Source organism: Castanea sativa, chromosome 1 (genome assembly GCF_040712315.1).
Source record: "Castanea sativa cultivar Marrone di Chiusa Pesio chromosome 1, ASM4071231v1".
Classification (NCBI taxonomy): domain Eukaryota; kingdom Viridiplantae; phylum Streptophyta; class Magnoliopsida; order Fagales; family Fagaceae; genus Castanea; species Castanea sativa.
In genome coordinates, this window is record NC_134013.1 from 12843674 (window position 1) to 12868283 (window position 24610).

The 24610-nt window shown below is 34.9% G+C and overlaps 1 protein-coding gene across 1 annotated transcript; it reads right to left on the reverse strand.

The window, feature by feature from the left end:
• Positions 1–10813: 10813 nt before the first annotated feature.
• Positions 10814–12871, reverse strand: LOC142607245 (expansin-A11). The gene is made up of 3 exons (XM_075778671.1): positions 12206–12871; positions 11797–12118; positions 10814–11548 (listed from the first exon to the last, which is right to left on the reverse strand). Exons 1-3 carry the CDS (start codon positions 12342–12344, stop codon positions 11242–11244), a joined length of 768 nt encoding a protein of 255 aa, XP_075634786.1. The 5' UTR covers positions 12345–12871; the 3' UTR covers positions 10814–11241.
• Between the last annotated feature and the right edge of the window lie 11739 nt (positions 12872–24610).

A 24610-nucleotide genomic window follows, 5' to 3' on the forward strand; every position in this document is an offset into this window, starting at 1 on the left:
TCGCAAAATATGAAGAGGTCTATTGCATTTTATTTTACGTAGTGCTAATTATTGATAAATTTTTTGAAGTAAAATAAATCATACAGTGCTGAAGGAACCATAACAAACCTTTTTTTATTATTATTTTCTTATATTTTGGTTGGCATGAGCCATACATTAAATTCGGGATTTAACAACCACAATCAATGGAGGAGTGAATCCTCTCTTCTTCTTTTTTTTGTTGGGGGGGGGGGGGGGGGGGGGGGGGGTGTAAAAAATCAATTTAAAATTCATGTTGATCTTCAGAATAATTGTATCAATTCAATCCTTGATTTTTTTTTTTCACATCATTTCAAAGTGATCTTCAGAATTTATTTATGTGTTAAATAAAATACTGACATATTATACTTAAAATTAATGTGGCACATTAATTTTAAAGCAATGTTTATTTCACACAAATTATTTTACATGATTTTACGCACATATCTAAAAACAACTGAAATTGTAATTTGAAGTTTCAATTGAATTTAGAAGCCTAAATAAAACTACGTAAAACAGTCTATGCCTAGCAAGTCTAAACCTTAACTTTATAAAATTGAATTGTGTTAACATGTTGTGCCAAATCATTGGCTTATGTGGCATAAATTGAGATGCCAACGACCACATTGGTATTTTTGCCAAATCCCTTTCTTTGCTATCTTTTCATTTCTCTCTCAATCAATGGCCTGCTCCTCTCCCACTCCCGGTAAAACCTTGCCAACATCGATGTCGTCCCAGCTGCAAAGTGGCTTTGGAGTAGGGTCAATTGACTAATATGATTATGGGTATTTTGGATGAGTGAGGTGGCACGGGTTTTGGATTTTGTTATGAGTATATGAGTGTGTTTTGAGAATGTGTTTGTGTCGATTAAAGATGGTGACTTGGACTGGTCTGCATTAGGGGTAGCTAGGGGTTTCATTGTCATTGTCGAATGTGAGTGGTTGGAATGTTGTGAAGGAAAAAAAAAAGAGATAGCTGCATTAATTGAAGAGAGGGAATATGAAAGTTCAGCCACCAGTAAAATCTCAAAGGGTTGAATAATAAATATGAGATTCAATTATCTTTCTATATCAAAAATTGATTAGTGTCTTAATTTAATGATAAATAGCAAAATTATTAAAAGTGGACGTAATATGTTAAAACCAGTGTGGCCGATACCGTACCGTACCGGCCAGTGCACCGGTACCGGTATACTTTTATATTGTACCGGAAAAAATACCGGGCGTACCAGTCATACCGGCCAATTTCGGGCAATACCGGCCGATACCGGGCGTACCGGCCGATACAGAAAAAAGCTTTTTTTTTTTTTTTTTTTTAGTTTTGTAATTTTTGAATTTTTGTAAAGACATAATGGTAACTTATTTATATTAACTTCTTAGTATTATTTGTTTTCTTAGTATGTAATGAACAACTAAGCTTTCTATTTTTTATATTGTTTTTTTTTCTTTTATTTGATACTAAAGTCTAAAACTATAAATAATTTGTTCTGAATTGAGGTAATGTTTTATAATAAACTTTTATATTTACTATAATATAAATGGAATATTATATGTTTATAAACATGGTTCTAGGGATTTTGGTGTGTGTGTGTGTGTATATAAAATAGCGGTAAACCCGAAACGGTACACCGGTATTGACCGGTATCCGAAATATATCGTACCGGTGGCCAAACCGGTACAGCTTCCGGTACGGTATTGACTTCCTTGGTTAAAACTCTATAAATAAATAAAACTACCGTGCACTCTTAGCGCAATGGTCACTCCACAAGTATAAGTATTTTTGAAAAACTCTCTTATTATTAGTATTAAAATGAAAAAAAAAAAAAAGGAAGAACTTAATCACCATGGCCCCCCTAATATTTTTGACAAAAAATATATTCAATAATTCCAATCCTAAAAACTAAAATAACTATAGGTCTAGGACTAAAATAGCGTACTGTAGCGGTAGGTCCTTGGCATGGCTAAGTAGTTTAGTACTTAAATTAAATACATTATAATTTGATAATAGTAATTAGTTAGTTGTTTGTTTAATTGATATTAGTGGGGCTTGGATAATTAAATTAAATTATCATTATAAACTTGTTTATTCTATCAATTTGAGGTAGTGAGGTTATAAAATTTAAATATTTCAGACTTTATGTTTCGTAATAACTTATGGGGGAAAGATCTATAATTGATGCAAAAATAACCACTCATGTTGCTTGCACTAATTTAGCTTAGCATAAGTTAAAAGCGATTTTGGTGCCATGAAAGAGTGTAAAAGCAACATTTTTAAGATACAGTTAATTTGTGAAATTAAGAAATTTTTTAGTCATTTTTTTATACATAAGAACTTTATTGTGTTTACTTTAACCTCTCGAAAAATATTTCTGGACTCCGTCATTGTGCGTGATAACACACACATCCATATATATAGATTAGGTTGGGTAAACCAAAACAAAAAAAGTAAAAATGAAAAGGACAAATAGACAATATATGCCACATAATTAGTTGATCAGGCGGCTACTTTACGTCACCTTGACCTAGTTGTCAAGGTGGTCATTTTCAATTCTAGTAACACACCCCTTGGCAATTGTTGTGGCCAAGGGTGTGGTACCAAAAATTTTCTTTTTTTAGGCCACACGATTTGACATGCAAGCTATCTCTTTACCACAAAAAAAATCTGTTTGACACGTTTTTGCATTCTATCAATGAGATAACAAAAATGACAAAATTGAAATGATTTAAATAAAATGATGGACTAAATTAAAACAGTACAATTTAAGAGTGGTTGGTAAAATAGTTTGAGCTATATTGTTTGAGTATTTTTTATATATATATGAGTGAAAAAATGTGTATAATGTTGTTTAAAATGTGAGTTATTATGTTAAAACTCACATGTTAAGACAATGACAAGTTTATAACAAAAGCATTAATGGTGTTTTATGTTTATTTACCCGAAATTATTTTTTTTTTAAATCAAAATGAAATTACTTCATATTTATAAGGATTAAAAATGATTTTTTGTCATTTTTGTGCGCAATTAAAAAAATTTCGAAGGTCAATTATGAGAATTTGTAGAAATCTTTGGGTAATCGAAATTTCAAAAGGGTGAAAAAAAATACATTTTTTAGATGTGGTCCTCCCATTTCTCAAACAAAACAAAAAATGTCTCAAACTTTCCTCCATACATTACTTATCTATTTTGCCAGAGAGTTAGAAATTGAGAAATAGTGGAGGTAAGTGAATATTATTTAAATCACAGATTTTTAAATTGGATAATAATTATTTGATTGTTAGAGTATAGCATCAGCTATTACAAAAATATGTTATTTTGACACATCAAAAAACATACTTTATTATTTTAACACGTCATTTTACAACATTTTTTACGTCACATGTTTTATTTTCATGTTCTATTCATTTATTTATTATTATTATTCTCTTTCTTCCTCTTCTTCTTTCTTCTGTGTGGCAGTTGTTGAGTCTCAAATATTATCAACAATATTAGTAATCAAAAAATCAATCACATACAAAAACACAAAATTTACGTAGAAAACCCTTTCTCTTTGAAGGTAAAAATTATGGGACAACCTCCAAATAATTCACTATTATCAAATTAATTACAATAATTCTTGTGTATGTCTCATGGTTAAAGAAAAAATCTCTCTTATTTTTCTTTGCTCTCACACACACTAATTATTTCTCTCAAATGCGACAATACTTTACTCTCTCATTTCTATTTTCTTCTCCACACAGAGCTCTTTTTCTTCGTTGTCTTCTTTTTCTCCAAGCAACTCCTTATTGGCTGCTCTCTCTTTTCTCTTTGTGCAAATTTCTCTTTCTTTATCTCTTTTTATCAATATGTGGCACTCCCTTGTTGCTGTCTCCTGCATGAGTTCCTTCCAAGCAAAAATCCATTTTTTTCTCTCTTAGTTTCACACTCTATTTTCCCTCTCCCTATAGGGAAGACCCTTGGGCCAAAGCCAAAGACATCAAATTCTTTGTAGCATTGTCCATTTATAAAACTCTTTTTTTTTTATTCCCTCTTAAACTCAGAATACAATACCTTTTTAATAATGAATAGTCTTTCCTTTCACAAAAAGAAAAAACTCAAATTAATTTTTCATTCTTCAACTAGAAAACCTAATTGACTTTCCAAGTTACAATTAGAATTTGAGGTAATTTCCCAACAGTAGCAACTCATTAGAACTAGAAAAAAATTAAACAAATCTCACAAAACCTTTCACAATGTCAAAGATCCACCATCCCCATACCCTTTCACAATCACTGATTACCAAGATTAAGAACACAACTAAATATCCGATGATAAATAAACTGTAAGGCAGAAATTCGGCATAAAAAAATGAAGCAAATCCAAATTTCGAGCTACATGCTAAGCGAAAGATACTATAGCAATTTTCAGCTGAGCCATTTGAGCAACAATCCTACCAAACTAAAAAGCAATGACCCATCTCACAATTAAAGATGTATACACACACGAAAAATTTGGAACAATATTGTTCATCAATGCCAAATTTTTTGGCATTTAGAACATCTATAATGTGAGAGATTTTTTGGTGTTTGGTGTGCCAAATGCCAAATATTTGACATTTGACACACTTGATGTTAGTGCTCCTAGATTGTATCAAAATCCATTATAGTAGGGCCTTTATTATTTAGTTATGAATAATAATCCGGCATGGAAATATTACCAAGCTTAGGTGATTCATTTGTAACTTCGGATACCAAAAGGTTGTTTCATCTTGCTCAAAATTTTCAATTTGAATTTTTTGTGGTGGATCTCATGGCACTTGTAGTTAGATTTTTTTTTTTTTTTATGGATATGATATTTGAACTATAACATTTGCTTTGTATTTTGTTATCAAATTGAAATACTAATTAGTTTTGGTGTAGAAGGGATTAAAATCTACGTCCTTTATGTAATGATAAGAAATTTTATTAATTGAGCTAATTAAATACTTATAATTAATATGTGCTCCACCAATGAATTTTCAAAACTCAAAATCATATATTGCCTTGCTACAAAACTTGTTGACATTTAAAAACAAACTAACAAAAACAATTCAGTTGAGATTAATATATATATTTTGCATCCTTTGGTGTACTTGCTGTTATAAAGTTGGCATTGACTCTATCATTACCAACTACAAATGTAGGAAGAGCTTTTTTTTTTTTTAAGAAAAATGATATGTCCACAATATTTTTACAACAAATCCTAAATGGCAAGTTGTTACTGGTTGTTATTGTTGGAGTAAAAAAGTAATTTTAGTGTTAGGTTCAAATTTGAACCAATAACAACTAACCATGTCTAATTTGTTGTGAAAATATTGTGAATGTAGCACTTCTCTTTTTGTAAATATATATTGCATCCATAGGTGTACTTGCTCCTGTAAAGTTGGCATTGATTCTATTATTATCAACTACAAATGTGGAAAGAGCTTTTTTTGTAATGAATATTTTAAAGAATCCGTTGATCCAATCAGAAATGATTGGATCCTGTATCTACAAAATCAATATAGATGTATATTTGATACATGAAATTATGGATATATATATATTCTACCTGCCCCCCCTTTTTTTTTTTAATATCACTTTTGCATAACTAAATGGGAGATGGTTTTTCTCAACAAAAAAAAAATGAAAAGAAAAGAAAAGGGAGATGGTTTAATGAACAATTGACCTATCACATATATTAAGATATTATTTATAATATTCATGATAAGATAAGATGATTATGCAATATATTGATTTGGAATAAAAACTTTTATATAGGGAATAATATTAAATTCATGTATTGATTTTTTCTCTAATCAGAATTTACACCCACTAAACAAAAAGCATGTCTCCACCAATGAACATAATTGCATATATAAGCTATTCAAAGTTTCTTCTCCTTGATTGCATTTATCTCTATAGTAATGGAAAATAAGTTTTGAACCCTACAAGGTCAAAACAGATATAAAAATTTATTCTTTTCAAATTTCATTAAAGAAAGAAATGTTGATTTTAATGATGTTTTCATTGTAGTACAAATTATTGCAATTTTGGATGAAAGGATCTGCCAGATTCCTCTAATAGGAAATGAGATGGGGTATATGATAAGAGAAAATTGATAATTGAGACATAATATAATAAGTTGGGGGGTCTGGCCAACTATTATGTCGCGACACTGTGTGTGTTATTGAATTGTCAAAAACAATTTATGGGTTTGCAGATTAAACAATTACAAAACCAGCACCGGGTCCGGGGGAAAGGCAGGTGGGTGACGTCGTTAAGGTTTTGGACTTCATTTGATTATTATTATTATTATTGGGAGAAGAAGGATGTGGATTTTATTAATCAATTGATTGATGTTACAAAGAAATTCACATTATAATTATACTACTGAAGGTGTGGATATGACCAATTTGATCCTGGTTGGTTTAGACTCTAACAAACGGGTCAAATTGGGTCGGATTTGAGCCAAATGTGTGTGGATTACATTGCATGTGGGCTAAAAATGTGTTAAACTAAAATAAATTGTTATTCCTATTGTTGCCATCCTATATCTAACTTGTATGTGTGTGTGTATATATATATATACCACCTAAACTTTTATTTTAGTCAATTTACTCCTTGAATTATACTTAAAAGCCAAATTGATGCATCTGTTTAATTTCTATTTAAATTGACTAAGTTTGCTCACGTGGCACGCATGTGCCACCTGCCAAACACTCAAACTAATGGATAGAGGGAGAGAAAAGCTAGGTTCAACGACAGAGTGCAATTGAAAGGAGAGAGAGGCTATGGCTTGCCGGAATTCCTGGTCCTGCCGTCACTATTCTCTTCCACCGTTGATCTTGCCGTCCTTTGCTACCGCTTATGGTTTCTAACAACAACTGATGAATAGAGATTAGGGAGAGATTCAACTCATGCAGTAGATTCAACATTAAAAATATTTATAAAGAAGTACTCGTCAAGTTAACAAATAAGTGAAATAACACCATTTTATGTTCATCTATAATATAAAAAATTTAATATAAATTTACATAAAAAAATGGTCAAATTAAAAATTATATTTTAAATTTTATCATGGAGACTTTGTTAGAATAATGTGGCCCAACATAATATATATATATATGATGCCTTTATTATTAACAAATAAATATTTAGTCTCTTGTGAAATTATGCAATACTTATATGATGTAAGATATTGATATTTTGAAATAGGTCTACTTGGTTTAGTAGACTAAGATTATGAATGCATTCATTGTAGTCCTTGACTTGACCATATGCATCATGATATAGCCTATTTTGATAGGTACATTGTTGGACTATGATGGAAAAGAGGTGCAAGTTAAAATTGCTCAGACTATAGAAGACAATAAGGGCTAGTCTTTCGATGGTTAGTGCATAATAATCTCGGAAGTCCTTCCATAATGAAATTCATGCACGTTGAGTGTTGGCTTTAATGAATCTATCGTTTCATTACCAGTAACTTGAACTCCTATTAAAGGTGTTGTCAATATAGTAGTTCTGGATATGAACGATAGATGAATCCATGTATTAGCATGGTGGTACAAAAGTAGTAACACATTAATGAACTTCTTCATTAATAAATCTAATTAATAAAGTTGTTAATTAACAAATGTAACATATTTGTTACACGAAGTGTTATTACGATAGGAAAGATTTTATGGCTGGCCATGTCTTTTCTGAATATCATAAATATTGTCAAGGCCACACATGCAAGGGGGTGTGAAAAGAGAAAATAAAGTTCTTGTTAATCCTGACTAGCTGGGGAAAGCATCCAGATCGCTTGTGAGGTTCTTGAATAACATAATCTAGTATGTATATTTCTCACGTTTTATTTTTGAATTTTATTACATATGCACATGATATAATTGTTAATAGATAACTGTATTATATGTGTTTCTCTTGAATTATTACTTTTTAAGTATAATTCCAACAGACTTGGCAAAAGGCAAATTGGATTGGAATCAAGTTTGAATAAAAAAGAGAGGGTCCTAACTAAAGGGGTGGTCTTAACTCTTAGGGTCCGTTTGAATAGAGCTTATTGCTGAAAACTGAAAACTGAAAACACTGTAGCAAAATAATTTTTAAATGTGTGAATAGTACTGTGGGACCCATTTTTAATTTTTTTTTCTGAATAAAGTGCTTGTGGGTCCCATGAACAGTGCGTGAACAGTGAAATTGGTCTCCCGCATAGTGAAATAACGTGCATGAACAGTACCGATTACTGTTCATGCGCGATGAAAAAAAAAAAAAAAAGCTACAAAAAGCATAATCTCAAAACGTGGCCACAATAAGCTGAATCCAAACTAAGCTTTAATTTCAATGCAAAAAGTGTGGCTATGTATACGTACAAAATAAGTAGTGTGACTAGCATTTACCCAAAATCAAAACGATTTTTTTGGATGTATATTATTCATACGTACAGTTCAGTCTTACATAGACAAAATCCACCATACTAGTACACAATCTAACAAACAAAGTAGGGCAGCTATCATAAAGTACATCACAATCTAACAAAAAAGTTGAGCAGGCATCATAAATTACTTCACGTTCTTGTTGTTGACTTCTTACGCTATCTGGCCACTTTTTTGCCTCCTAGTACATGCTCATCAAAGAAGGGTGACCTTCCATTGTCTCTCCAAAAGGTATATGCAATCAAGAATCAGATAGAGAGTTCAAGGGGAAAGAGCCTAATGAGCCTCTTAACTTAACCACTGCACAACTAGGCGTGAATCACTTTCTAAATAAATGTTGTGATAGCCTAGGCACCAAAGAAGTTGGTGCCCAAATCTGAGTTCCCAAAGTTCAGCCTATATGCTATGAGTGGTCCCTAAATTAAGTGAGAGAGAGAGAGAGAGAGAGAGAGAGAGAGATATATATATATATATATATATATATATATATATATATATATATATATATATAACTTGGGAAATGGAATAATGAAGAATACTTACTATCTCTAAAAAGTTTGCTCAAGCAAAATGATCACTCATGTGAATTTACAAATGGAAGGATTGCTGATTTTTTTTTTTTCTTAAGTTTTACAGTCTTATTAAATAGTTTGCAAACTGATTAATAGAATTCTGCAAAAAATAAATAAATAAATAAACAAACAAACCTAGTGGAGGGTTGATTTTTTTTTTTTAATACAAGATAGAAATTGTACTTTAGTCTAATTTAAGTGTAGTATAAATCTCTCTTGTCCTAAAGACTTAAACCTTGGCCATTTCCTCCTCCCGTCCTTACCCCACAAGAACTTTGTATTTATAAAGTGATCCTCACACTAATGGTGTGCGGTGGTCAGAGCTAATTATTCTTAACGACTAGATGTATCTTTTAATTAGTATCTCTTTATTGGTTATAAATGTAATCATATTCAGTTTTTTTAATGCAATTATTACACACATTCAAACAAAAATTCATAAAATTTCTTCAGAATTACTAATCCATAAAATTTGATCTTAGTTTATCAAGAGACAATGTGCATGTAAGCCTTTAACAAACTCTTGCAGTGGGGAAAATATCGTCTTAAAGAAAGTGGTTCATCACATGCACCTTATGCCTACTTGATTTTGTTCTCCTTGTTCCATTGTCCCCTCTTATTTCCTAGCAAGAGAAACCCTTTACCATACTCATCCCTTATTATTCTCCCCTGCTGGACCAGGGGTCCCTCTACTAAAAACGAATTATTATTTTTATTATTAATATCTATGCCATTTTTTTCTAGGAGTTTTGCTACAGGCCTAAGAGTTGTGCTACATTTCTCATAATTTTTCACAAAAATATTTCACACTCACCTCACTTCACTAGGACACCACAACACAAAAAACACAATTTCAATAAGAAAGACACTGACGATTTTGAATTCACCAGACTTGCAAAGTCTATCTTGGAACATATTTCAATCTTTTACAAGTCAGGATTGAATGGAATAAATTGGGGATTTGTAGTCATTATGGGGAATAAAAGGACCTAAGCAAGTATTTGGGCCTTGGGCTATATTGATGGGCACTAGTTCATTTTTGACTAAAAGCTTCTAGGGCTGCAGGTCGGCCCATAGGTCTAGGGTCCGAGGATTCGTCCAAGGATGAATCCCTCCTCGAACAAACCCGCGATGACCCTGGATTCGCCAAAAAGATCAAGGCAAAGTTCTGGAAAAACTGTTGGTTAAGAGGGGGATCCAAGTACCCTCTAGACGCAACGGTGTGAGAAAAATATCTCAGAAAAAGGCTGCTACCTCCACATTAAAGATCCTGCACCTACCTCCCTGGCCGCATTAATGGGGAAGTGACCCCTGAACAGTAAAATTCCACCTTCCTGCTATTATTTAAGGACTTGAGGAAGGTGATGGAAGGGGGGAGAAGATTTGTGTGACACGTGGACAAAGGGGGAAGAAAAAGTATTTAACAAGAGAAGAGAGTAAAGAAAAAGGGGGGAGAGTTAGCTAAAAAGAAATTAGAATTGTAATCTTTGGAAGAGAAAAGAGAAATAATACATAAATCGTCCTCGGCTTACGTCCGAGGAGGTTCCTTTGTCACATTTGTTTATTATTTGCAAATATTGAAACACTTTAGCCTGTTTGTCAAGCTTCCAACACCCCTAAACTAGATTTCAAATCCACACTCTACAAATTTTATTGTTGAAAGCTCATTGGGCCTGAGCCCACGTTTGTCTTTGGGTCCAGGCGCAATTGTGCACTTACAGTCATCTTTGCCTACAATTTTACCTCTACATGCACCCAATTAAAACTCTGCAAGTACAATAGCTAGGAAGAAATAGAATATGACCTTGAATTTTGCAAAAGGGTTTGCAGGAAACTTTAATTCCCAATGATGTAACTATTACAACAAGATTAATATTACAAGCATATAAATTGTAAGTTTTAAGTATTTCTACATGCTGAAGCTGCATTTTATTGCGCCTCTTATTGATGTGCTATAACAAATGCAACATCCACACAGCACCACCAAGTTGTGAGCATCAAAAATAATGTTTTCTTGGTTAAAAAATGCACAAAACTGAGAGCCTTCTTGAGTTCATTGGTTTGCTCCCCCATCTAAACCACCAGCCCAGAACTCCATGTCCTCACCACCTCAATAGACAACCCAAAAAAGAGTTGGCGGGCTGCTTGAGTAAAATATTAAGCACGCCTCTGCCGATTGATTCCAAACCCAAAACCCTGAACCCTAATATCGCTTTCAGCTTAGAATTGTACACTACTGGAGAAGGTTTGGCCAAAGGCCCAATTGGATGGCACAATGTCCGGGAACAGTTTGATTTCTCCATCAGTAGTGATGACCTTGAAAGATAGAGATTGGCCATTAAGATAGGCATTGGATTGCCAATTAGCTCCCCAATTTCTTGACATTGCCATCCAATCAGGTCCTGAGCCTTTGATGTACATAGATTGAATAGATCCAGCCCCTGCCACATTAGTAACTAAAACAAGCTCAAAATAGTCTCTTCCATTTATGGTGAATCTGACTCCACCATGTTTCTTGCATGGAACCCTGCACCATCAAAATCAAAAAAGCATTAGATAACCATTCCATTGGAACCTTACACATTAACAAGATAGATGAAAGAAAATGAGAACACGTTTTTAACAACAGCTACATGGCCTATTGTGATCAAAGGAGAGTCACATTCATTTGGGTCCATCACTAACACTACTTTTATTATGTACCAATCACAACATGTTATATCAATAGTTGTAAAAAATATGGCAAAACCGAAAATAAACGAAGTTATAAATGACCTTTGGAACAATACAGGCACAATCCCTCCTTTGTAAATTCCAATCTTTTCCCAGGCAGGCTGAGCCATATCGAAATGCTGGAGAGGTGGGTTGCACCATCCTCCATTATTGCTCGGAAGATCATAGTTAGGAGGGCAGAAGTTTGTAGCAGTGACTGTCACTGATACTCCTTTCTTACACCACTGGTTATCACTTGTATAGTCACATATGATCCTGTAGCATTGCCCACATGAACCTCCATCATTGAACAATGCAGTACTCAAGGCCGCAGTCCTAGTCCCATACCCTGTAGAATCTAAGTTCCCATATCCACAAGCTCCTCCTGTAGCCATAACAAAGAATTCATTAAGATTCAGGCTTGCAAAGAACATTACAAAACGAATACCTTATTGAATTGGAGCTAACATACCCATAGTTCCTGAGGCATCACTGCCACCATAAAAGGTAGCATGACCTTTAGTCCACGCGGAAGGCGAAAATGCATTGGCATAGATAGAAAAATAGCCTAATCCAAACAAGATTGCTAATACAAATATGATTTTCTCCATTCCTTGCTAGTCCAAGTACCCAATAGACAAAAGCGAAGTAGAGAACAGATGGGGAGGAGAGGTTTGTGTATTTAACTATGTATCTATGTTTATTTTCATTTCTAAGTAAAAATGCTGCCTCTATAAATAAGGGGACCAGACTAAAAAATGCAACAACCTCACATGTGACCACTGGAAACAGAGAGAACCCAGACGTTTTATTTAATTGAATTCTCTGTGGGAGCCTGAAGAATTCTGAACCTCATTCAATTATTCCCACGTTCCCTAACTCTTACTTGCCTCTCACACCCACATGCTTTCCCCAACAGAAGGGCCGTGAATAAATCAAAATCCACAATCTAATTACTCCTATTCTTTTTTCTTTATCATTTTTTTTCCCACAAGTTTCTTTAATGTTGGTTGATTCTACTTAAAGATAAGATGACATATATTCAATGATTTTTTGTGATGGTATATTTTTGCTTAGATCATGTCATACAAACTCACATGGCAATACCTTGACGCATATGATACATAGCATTACTCTTCATGTGCTTGGCACATGAGCCTTTTGACATTAGATGGGGATGAGTTGTGATATGTTGATAACAAGGTTTTTAGGCCTCGTACAAAGCATCTCCATCGCCGCCATTAATAAGAATAGTGTTCACTTTGGATTATGGACTGGCAGCCAGATAAAGGGCCCTCTCATTCAGATTGAAAAAAAAAAGTATTATTCTCATTCCCAATCGGGCAAGTTATAGCAAATCTTACTATACTTTTTACCTTATTTTGAAAGTAATTCTAAAGATAAAAATTTTGGATCTACTACCATTGAATCAAATTTGCCATGTGATATAGTATCACCGTCACGCAAAGACGTGAAAATGTTCTTTTGGCAAGTGCGAATAATTTAAGAGTCAAAAACAACTGGCCATGATTAGCGCCAGTCCTAAGAATCTTGAATACAAAAAATTAGTAATAATTGATAAAGAGATGGAAATGGCAATCATTTGAAGTATTCGAAGTCCTTAAGGTGGTTCGCACATTCACACTACAAATGTGGTTTATCAAATATAAATTAAGAAGCATAACCAAATTTAAGGGATCATAGGGCTATAAAGTTTTAAGCACAAGTGATTGAAGAAAGAAAGTCATCCATTTAGAAAAACAAAACAAACCAAAAAGAAAGTCATATGGAGCACATGTGACATGACAGAGAAGACCAACCTGTAGTGAAATCGTATGCTACTATATCGGAAAATTGTACGACAGCAGAGACAATAGTACAAACTCTAGGATGGTCAAAGGAAAATACTTCAGATAGTCCAATTGCTTTACGAAGAGATCTAGTCGTTTTTCTCAGTAGCAGCGTTTAGTACTACGATTAAATTATGCATCTATGCCATATTGGATCATTCCCCAGAGAGAGAGAGAGAAAAAAAAAAAGGTGATTTCACTAATGACTGCAAATCAGAAAAAGTGATTTACAAGGTACAATGGTACATGGCTTCACTAAATAGTTAAGACACAAACCGCCTGGACTTCGCTTTGGAACCAAAATATGCCCAGTATACTGGCATGAACTTGCCAAAAACAATTTTTTTACTTTATAAATGAAGAAGCATAACATGTCAGGCCTAACCTGTAGGTTCTGTTTGAGAGTTCATAAAAATATGAAATAGAATAGAATGGTCATTAAAGCCTCGTTTGGGAGGAAGGGATGGAATGGAATAGAATGGAAAGAAATGAAAAGAATAATTTTATAATATTCTTCACTTCTCTTGTTTGGAAAATTAAATGGAATGAATGGAAAGTCCATTCTCTTGTTTGGAAGTTTAAGTGGAAGGGAATGGAATGGGTAGGAGGGAATACTCATTTTTCTCTGTTCTTTTAAAATCTCAAATTTTCATTTCTCCCGAAATTAGGAGGAATAGAAGGGAATGAAATTAGATTTAATGATTTTTTTACTAAAACTCTCAAAATACCCCTATATATTTAATCCTTCATTTTAAAATAGAGATCTAATAGTAATATTGTCATAAAATAATTTCATTACATTCCCTCCATGTTACTCTCAAATAAGATTACTTATATTTCATTTATTTTCATTCATTTATTGTAAAACATTCAATCAAGGTTACTTAATTCCATTCTTTTCCATTCCTTTCTCTTACTTAAATACATTTCATTCAATTCCATTCTTTTATGATCATTCTATTCAATTCCATTCATTTCCTTTATGAATTCCCAAACGAAGCCATAGAATGGAATTCTATGGAATGAATTTGGTAGGGAAAGGAATGCAATGGAATTAAAAATTCTTGTTTGGATATTCTAAAATAAATGAATGAAAATTAATAGAATGTAAGTAACATTGTTTAGAAGTGACATTGGAAGGAATGAAATTATTTTATAATAACATTACTATTATATCCCTCATTTTAAAGAACATTAAAAATTATTCTAGTTTAGGGGGGAAAAAATTTTATTGTAGCTAAACATCAAGTTCTATATATTTCTAAGTTGTAAAGCAATTAACGCATCACATATTTATTTTCAACAAAATAAACAGTGTCTAAAAATGCAAACAAATATCTTCTTCTTTTTTTCTTTTCTTTTTAAAACTCCTGTAATGAGTCTTGCCAAAACAAAACAAAATAACAAAATAAAGCAAATCTAAAGTTGGCCAAGAAATCCCACACTTTTTTGATTTTTAGGCCTAAACATTAGTGTCACTAGGACACATTTGCGCTCATGATCTATGCAACCAAAGAACATCTCTTTATATATTGGATTTTCCATCAAAAATATGTAGGCCTCAGTCTTTGATATTGGATCTAAGTCTAATACGCCCAAAGCTACGTGAACTTCTACTCCATATGACTTTGAAAAGCACTTTATCATAACCTCAGTCACCCTATCAATTGTCATTGATACATTATCAAATGACTGGGAAATTACATTCCCAAATTCATCATCTTCTGCCAGTCTTCTTTTCTTACTTTTAGAAGACATTGCATCTTGTGATGACATTTGAGATCGCACAACATTAAATTTCGGTGACCTTGGATCATCTTCAACTTCAAAGTTCTCCAAAGAAACTTCATTTTGGGATACCAAATTATCAATCTCATCAATAGTGGTCAATGCAGCATACCTAGCACGTTTCTCCTTTGCAATTTCAGCATGATCACATTTTGCTTTTTCTTTAGCCCAAAGTTGTGCCATCTTAAAGTAGTTGGGCATAGGTGTTGTCATCCACTTCTTGGTTGCAGGTTTAGACTGTTACAAAAAAGGAAAATGTTAATACAACAAATATATAATTATGTAATACGACATTAAACTGACAAAAAATGGGAATTTACCACTATAGAATCTCTTATAATATCTCATTCCTAGCATCCTCATCATCTTCTCTTGGAGTGGGGGCCACACGTCCACGATGAGAATGTAAAACCTCTTCGTCAATTTCAACAATAAGACTTTCATCAGGATCGACACCCATTAAATAATTATGAAGTATACAACATGATAAAATGATTGCATTTTGTGTGTCAACCCAATAAGTAAGCTCTACAGTACTTGCTATGATAGGAAATCATTTTTTCAGTACACCAAATATTCTTTTAATGGCATTGCGCAGTGATGCATGTTGTAAATTAAACAATTCTTTAGCATATTTTTTTTAAAATGGTAATGCACTCCCCTATAAGGTGCAATAAGAAGACTTCTATTCATGTATCCCGCATCAACAAGATAATATTTACTTAATAAACAATAACAATAATTAATTATATACTACAAATTTTTTTATTATAAAGAATACACCCTAATACGTATTTGAATTAAATTTACCTTGTGGGATTTTCAAGTTATCATTTCTAGTTAAAGCACTCTTTATTATTCTCGAATTTGAAGCAATTCATTCCCAACCTAGTAATACGTATGTGAATTTCAAATCAAACGAGCATGCCGCCAACACATTTTGTGTTGTGTAACCTGTCCTACCCCGATATCTTGTTGCATCCTCATTAGACACTTTGACATGAACACGTGTTCCATCAAGTGCCCCAATACAATCTTGAGATTAACATTATCTCTCAAAAACATTTACCTTAAAATATATTTATACTAAACTACTATCAAATATAAATTATATACATGATATATTTACCTTAAAATATGGGTTAAACCTACTTGTCTATAGTATTTCAAGTGGCACTTGGGTTCCATCAGGTTATCGAAGGAACTGACCCTCTAACTAGGCCTGTCCACGGGTCGGGTTTGTGCTCAACCCAGAACCGACGCGATCTAGTTGGGTGGCAGGACGGCGGACTCACCGCTGACCATGAAATATCACAGCAGTCGGATCCAATTTCGACCGAAAGACAGATCAAAGACCACAAATTTCACAAATCTGAAAAAACAAATCTACACTGAAGAACAGATCTACAAACCCAATACAAGGACCCATCTCCGAGGAACAAATCTACACTGAAGAACAGATCTAAACTAACCCACAAATCCACAAACACCAATAACCCACAAATCCAAAGAACATAAATATAAATTGAACTTGCATAAGACTGAATCAAAGAAATAAAGAGAAAATTATTGAAAACTACAAACCTAGACTCGCAGATTAGAGATGGTGAATGGCAAAGATTACAAATCGACGATGGTGAATGGAAGAGAATCGCAGATTAGTGTTGATGGAGGTTGAGAGATTAATGCAGATCGGCGATGGAGGTTGAGATCTTGGTGCAGATCAACGATGATGGAGGTTGACAGCGATGATGGAGGTTGAGAGCTCGGCGCAAATCGGCTATGATGGAGGTTGAAATCTCAACGATGTTGAGATATCAGTGTAGGCCAGCACATGTCGGAGATGTTGAGAGATTGAGAGAGTGAGAGAGAGCCTTAAGACTGAGGAAGAACGAGACTAAGGGAACTGAGAACTAACTAAGCACTATATATCACGGTCGGGTCGGGTGGATCGGGTTTTGGAAGGGAAGACCCGCTACTCGATCTGCTGGAATCGTTTTGGGATGGCAGGAACCCATCGCCGACCGCCAAGTAGTCGGGTCGGGCGGCGGACAGTTTGGGTGTGGTCGGTTTGGCTGGGTGGGTCGAGTCTTCAGTTTGGTTGGACAGGCCTACCTCTAACATAATTATTGATCTTAACACGTTATGAAAATAGCAACTAATGGTCTTACTAGAACAACGAAAAAAGAAGGAAATTGTACGGGTCATCACATTATGTGATAGACTATGAAGAAAATTGCCAACTTGCTCTTCAACCGTGGCTAGGGTTGTCCACGGGTCGGGTTTATGCCCAACCCGGACTCGACCCGAATGGGGCGGGTGGATAAAAATTTGACCCGAAACCGACTCAGAGATCTGGTCGTATTTTTCGATTCGGGTCTCGTCGGTTTCGGGTTGATTCAGGTCGGTCTCGAGTTTTATCACCAGGGTCGAAATCTGGCCAGATCTAGCCTAGATTTCGTCTGATAACGACGAGATCTCACCAGATTTGGTCTAAAATTGGTAATAATTCGTTGGAAAGGATAAAGTATTCAGTTTGAGACGAGTGTCACGGGTTTTGAAACAAAAAACCTACAACCAACCCGTGTGGGGTCAGGTTAGCGAGTCTAGAACCTGCGTCCGACTATCGGAGTCATCGGATTGGGTGGTGGTGGGTCGAATGTGAGCAGGTTAGCTGGGTTAAGCGGGTTGCCGTTTCATCTGGACAGCCCTAACCGTGGCACGTTATGTGTCTTGAAGATCACCATCTCTCCTCAAAATGTTACACAAACCTTGAAAAGTTTGTGGACCCATGTGTATTACATCATAGCATTTTTCACTATTCTTAAGTAGAGACATTATTTCATCATGATCTTTTTGTTTTTCTATGGTTGATTGTGTAGGAATGTAGGGAACACGTCTTTTTAGTCGTAGCCTTCGATGGATAATGTAACACAAATAACAACATGCAGCATGAAGCAAGGCTAGTTTCCGCATAAAGTCTGTAAAAATTATGGTCTTAAGTACCTCATCATTCAAATCCATCTAAGTAAAAAAATAGTTACGTTATCAATCCAACTTAGAAAATTATGGGCACATGTCTAAAAAAATAATTACATTATTAGTCTAACTAATTATGAATGTGTTACAACTAATCTAAAAATAAAACTGTTAAACTATAAATATTAATTTTGTTTGAGATTCAAAATGTTAAACTATAACATCATCTCTCAAAGTACACATACATTAATGTCTTTGAGAGATAAACTATAACATTATCCCTCAAAATACATTATCTGTTATAGTACACGTAGACTAGCAATTGGAAAAGTTAAACTATAACATTATCTCTCAAAGACTAATAACACATTCATAATTTTGTTGCACAGTAGACCCATAACTCAAACACATTTTATTAAGGTATTTGGACTTAATTTTAAATTCAAAAACTAATAGTCTAATGATTCTATTTGTAGCACAGTAGACCAATATGTTTGAGGCAAGCAGGTAGTTAGGTACACTAGCATTCATTAACAAAGAAGACAATAAATAGGAATTTTTTGATAATCTACAATGATAGGAATTAAAGCACACGTAATGGACTTAATTTAATTTAACATTATCGTCTACCCAACTCTATCGTCTACCTATTTGATTAAACCTATTGAACTTAATTTAACCACCAACAAATAATATTGATAAGGATCCAGCATGTTCTCTATCATCTACCCAAAGCTTTTATTGATATAAGCATTTTCCAGCATACTGAAATTAAATTAAAGCACACGTATTACACAAAAGCATAAACCCTGTTCCACCATACCAAAAACAGGGGAATGAGAGGAAAAAAACAAAAACACTACATGTATCATTTAAAGGAAACAAATTGCACTATGCTGACTTGACGCTACTTGTGTATCAATGATAGGAATTAAGAACACATGCATAAGCAGAATACATATAGTTGAGTACGGCTGGTTGAGAAAAAACCAATGAAAGCAAAACAATTGAAGCAATTGAAAAACTTTTTAACAGTAAATAAATCAATGAAATCAAAACAACTGAAAAACTTACGGTTGACCACAATCGTAACAACTAGAGTTTCATAGCTTTGACCACAATCGTAGTATTATCCCTATTTGTCCAATTGACCCTTTCTTTTCATTGCTCATGGAGGTCTTAGACCTCGCCTCTCGCATAGAAACACTATCCTGTGAAAACCTTAGATTAGAGCTCCCTCCAAACCAAAACCCATCTTTGGCACCAAATCTGGTTCTCCTAGCTAAACTTATCTCGTCGAAACCCGCCAGCCTCAGCTATGTCAAAGAAGTTGCCCTCAAGGCTTGGAGACCAGTCTACCCCATGGAAGTGATGCGTCTTGATAAAAATATTTTCATGTTCTCCTTTCAACATGAAATTGATGCGCACAAAGTTTTTCAAGGATGCCCGTGGTCATGTCGAGGTGGAAACCTTGTGCTAAAAAAATGGAGCTTGGATGTCACTTGGAAAGAAGTAGACTTTACTTCCTTTGCTTTCTGGGTCCAAGTTCATGGACTCCCAACTCTAAGGAAAACGGAAGACAACCTGAAAAGGATTGGTGCCAACATTGGAAGAGTATTAGATGTGGATTTAATTGGCGAGTCAGATTGTGCTTGGAAGAGGTTCTTGCGTGTCCAGGTAGAGATCCTGGTTGATAAACCCCTCCTCCCTAGTTTCTTCCTCCCTCGTCCCAACAAAACCGATTCCTAGATAGGGCTCAAATATGAGAAATTAGCAAACATCTGCTATAAATGCGGAATAATCAGTCATGAACAAGAATCATGCTCATGTAATCTCTTCCAATTTTGCAATCCCTATGGTACACGTTTCAAAGCTACTGGGCCGTGGCTAAGACCTGGAAATAACGACACGCCGCTAGACACCACAAACAACAGTAGGCAAAACACTACCCCACCACCATCAGCCCTGACGAAAGCGGCTGCAACCACCATCCCAGAAACGCCGCTGACACCAACCTCAGCACCTACAAATAGAAATCCAACAACTGTCCTTCACCCTGACGTGGGACCATAAACCATGGGCGAGCTTGTACCTCAACACCTCCACAATACGTGGCAATCATTAAGATGCCCAAGTGCCCCTGAGACAGTGTCCAATAGTACGAAAATGAATTTTTTCAAATCAGTTGACCTGGAATCATCACAAGGTACATCTGATCCTCTAAAACTCCCTCAATCTGAGCCTTGCAACCAAATGGGCCTAACCCATAACACCTCACACCCTAAAATTAAAAACCTCATTCGTTTAACCCCGGTCCAGATAAGCCTAAAGCCCATTCACAACCCAAAAATATCAACCCCGATTCCAACTAGCCCTAAGCCCGTCATACTAGCCCAACCCAATGTCCCTTCTCCACCTAACTACCCCCACATTTCCTCCTCTAATGAAATAAACACCTTTACCATTCCCTATTACATCACACCCACCACATCAGAACCCCTAGAGACTCAACTCCCTTTTCCTCCACCACCACACAATCCTTTGAAAAGAAATGTTACTGACGAAGAACTAGGGCTTTTTGCAAAGAGGTTCAGGAAAGCAATCTTAATTCCAGAACTTGTCTTCTTTGACCCTGACACAGTCACCCTCATCCTACAATCAGGACTTGAACACTTCTTTCTCAAGGAGAAACAAAGAGCCGTGGATGATGTCTATATCCAGAAGGTACCCTCACATCTCTACTCACATTCCATTAATCCCACTGCTTATGAATCCATTTCTTCTTCAGATTTGGCCGAGGAGGCGAGCCTCATCATGCCCCCACCTTCCCTATAAAATCCTAGGTTGGAACTGTCGAGGCATCTGCAACACCTCGACAGTGGGAGCCTTAAAGGCTCAAATAAAAGGGTCCAAGCTCGATTTAATTTTTCTGTCTAAAACCAAAGCTCTTAATAAAATAATGGAGTTTGTGAAACAATATATCAAATTTGACCATATGTTAGTAGTGGAAGCAAAGAGGAATGCAGGTGGTCTTTGCATCATGTGGAAAAAGGGGTTATCTATCAGAGATGTTGAATTCAATAAAAACCTCATGGCTGTCATGGTTTTCGATTCAGTCTTTGATTGGCTTCTCGTGGGATTCTATGGGCCCCCTGTTATGAAATTTTAAAATACTCGCAAGTGTACGAACCGTACCAAAGTATAGTTTGACAAGAACGAGGTCGAACCCACAGGGACTTGAATGAACGTAGGAAAATTAATCAAATCTTAACCAAATTAATCCTAATCTAGTTTAATAAAAATTGGTTGTTTTGAAAATAAATAAACTAAGCAAATAGTTAAACTAAGCAAAAGATATAAAGCAATAAAAATATGTAAACAATCAAGGGAAAGGAATTAAGGTTTTGGAATCCGCCTTGTAAGTCATATCAGCATATATTTATGATCATTAATTTTTCCCAACTACTACATGATAATGTAGAAATCAATCTTGCTATCATGGAAAATATTCTCATTAAAATCCTTATTTTAAAAATTCAAAAGCATGTTCTTCTTCGCTTCTTAAGTATAAAATCAAATCATCAATTGTATCTATAGCCAAACAAATCACAAGATATATCCAATTCTAAAAATCAAATCATAAATTGTATCCATTGACAGATAAATCACAAGCGATATCCAATTTTATAATCAAGAATTAATAAACCAAGCATTCAATTAATTAAGACAAATCCTAAATTATGAGAAAAACATGATCGAACTCATATCTAGAATCTCATCTTAGTCAATTGATATAAAGCAAGAACAATTTAAATCGTTAAAGAACAACTATTGTGAGAGAAATCAAATCACATAAATATTACTAATAATCCTTAACAAGGTTTCATCCTCAACCCTAATTATAAATTTAGCTACTCATAGTAATTAAAATAAAACACAAGAATAAAACACTAAACATAAGAATAAAATATTAAACATTAAACTAGACAAATAAAATAAAACTGACTGTCATAGAAGAAAACCAAAGAAGTAGCCGCACTCTCTATGTTCAGCCGTTAGCCCTAGCACTGGCCCCCCTGAATTTTGCCCTAAAGAGCCTTTAAATAGGTCAATGAATCCTATTACAAGTTGAATTCCCGTTTGGGGAAAATTCCAGATTTTTAGGCTTCACTTAACCGACAATTTTGGCCAATTTAACGTCATAATTCAGACTTTTGGTAAACTACAAAGTTGTATCCCTTTAAGTTAAATTTCCAGCCCAACTTGAATCATCTCGATTGGACATCTGAGCTGAAAGTTATGCAAAAAATACTAACTGATGTGCAGGCTGGAATCCTAATCCGAATTGAACTTGGATTTGATGCAAATTTCCTTTGATTCCCTGCTCCAATTGGACTTAAATTTAATTAGGTTGGTCTTCTTTAACTTCATCATGGCCCTTGTAAAAGTAAAGTCCATTAGCTTTCTTCTTTGCACAAATCCACTTATTTAATTCCATTCTCCTACAAAAGATAAATTCATGCAATAATATTCAATTAAACACAAAATTGATTATTTAGCATTATTCCAAAATCAAATATAAAATGCATGAATTGCTTCAAAATAAGTATGATAATGCTTTCTAACAATGATATAAATATGTAAAATTAAGCTATTATCAATGCACATCACCTCCCTATTTCTCCAAAAAGAGAAAGGCCTGGGAAAACCTCACAGCTTGACTCGAATCTCACCAAGGTCCCTGGATTTGCATAGGCAACTTCAATCTTGTCCTCAATGATGACGAAACTGTGGGGTCTAAAAAGGGCAGCACTTCATCTTCCAACTTCCTCAAGGAGTTAATGTTTGAATTCGGAGCCATTGATCTTGGTTACTCTGGTAGTAAATTCACCTAGGCAAAGGGAAAGTGGGGAAATGCTTCTGTCAAAAGAAGGTTGGATAGGGGCATCGCTAACATCTTCTGGAGACTATCCCACCCAAGAGCATCCATCACCCACCTCGGAGCTATCAATTCTGATCACACTCCTATCCTCCTAGATACCAACCCCCAATCCAGCTTTGCTCATCGCCCATTTCGGTTCGAAGCAGCATGGCTCAGAGATAACTGATGCATCCTAGTCATAGAAAATGCTTGGAAGAAGAATGTCAGGGGATCAGATTTCATGAAATTATACAAAAAGCAAGCGTTGACTAGAGATGTTATGCGGAAATGGAACAAAGAACTTTTTGGTAAGTGTCAAGATAGGATCAATGCCCTACTGCAAAAGATAAAGGAAACCCAAGCCAAGCCTCAGTTTGAAGAAAATGCTGACCTCGAATCCTCCTTACAATCCGAACTCTCAGAATGGATTTTAAGAAGCGAAACCTTCTGGCACCAAAAATCTAGAGAATTGTGTTGAAAGCTAGGTGACAAAAACACAAAGTTTTCCACCTTTCCACAATCATTAGAAGGAAACGAAACAGCATTGACACTATCAAAGATGAAAACGGCTCTTGGGTATCTGATTCAAGCTCTATCAAGTGTCTTTTCCTTGAGCACTTCAAAAGTATTTTCAAGTTTGAAGAAGTAAGCTTCCCTCCACATCTTGAACATTTGATCCTCCCAAGCATCACAGAAGATGAAAACATGGAGCTTTGTTGAATTCCAACTCCAAAGGAAATCAAAGTTGTCCTCTTTAGCATGCAAGACCTAAAAGCCCCAGGTCCTGACGGTTTTCCTGTCATTTTCTACAAGCACCTTTGGCCAACAGTTAGGAACAATGTCATCAAAGTTGTCACTTCCTTTTTCCACCTGGGGTCTATGCCCAAAGAGGTAAACAATTCTTTAATTGTTCTCATCCCCAAAATTTCTAACCCCTCTTCTACTCATCATTTCAGACGAATAAGTCTCTGCAACGTTGTTTATAAAATCATCTCCAAGCTATTAGTGGCCAAAATCAGACCACTCCTTGACAAAATCATTTCTCTAGCCCAATTAGCCTTCATCCCCAATAGATGGATCGCAGAGAACCAGGTCATTGTCCAAGAAATGCTCCACAGCTTCAAAACCCGAAAAACTAAGCCGGGTCTTATGGCGATCAAATTGGACCTCCAAAAGGCATATGATAGGGTAAGTTGGAGTTTCATTCAATTTGTCCTCCTCCATCTGGGATTTAATCAAACAGTCACAAGTTGGATCATATCTTGCATCTCCTCAGTCTCATTCAAAGTTCTTGTCAATGGGGGTAAAACAGAATGCTTCAAACCTAGCAGAGGTCTAA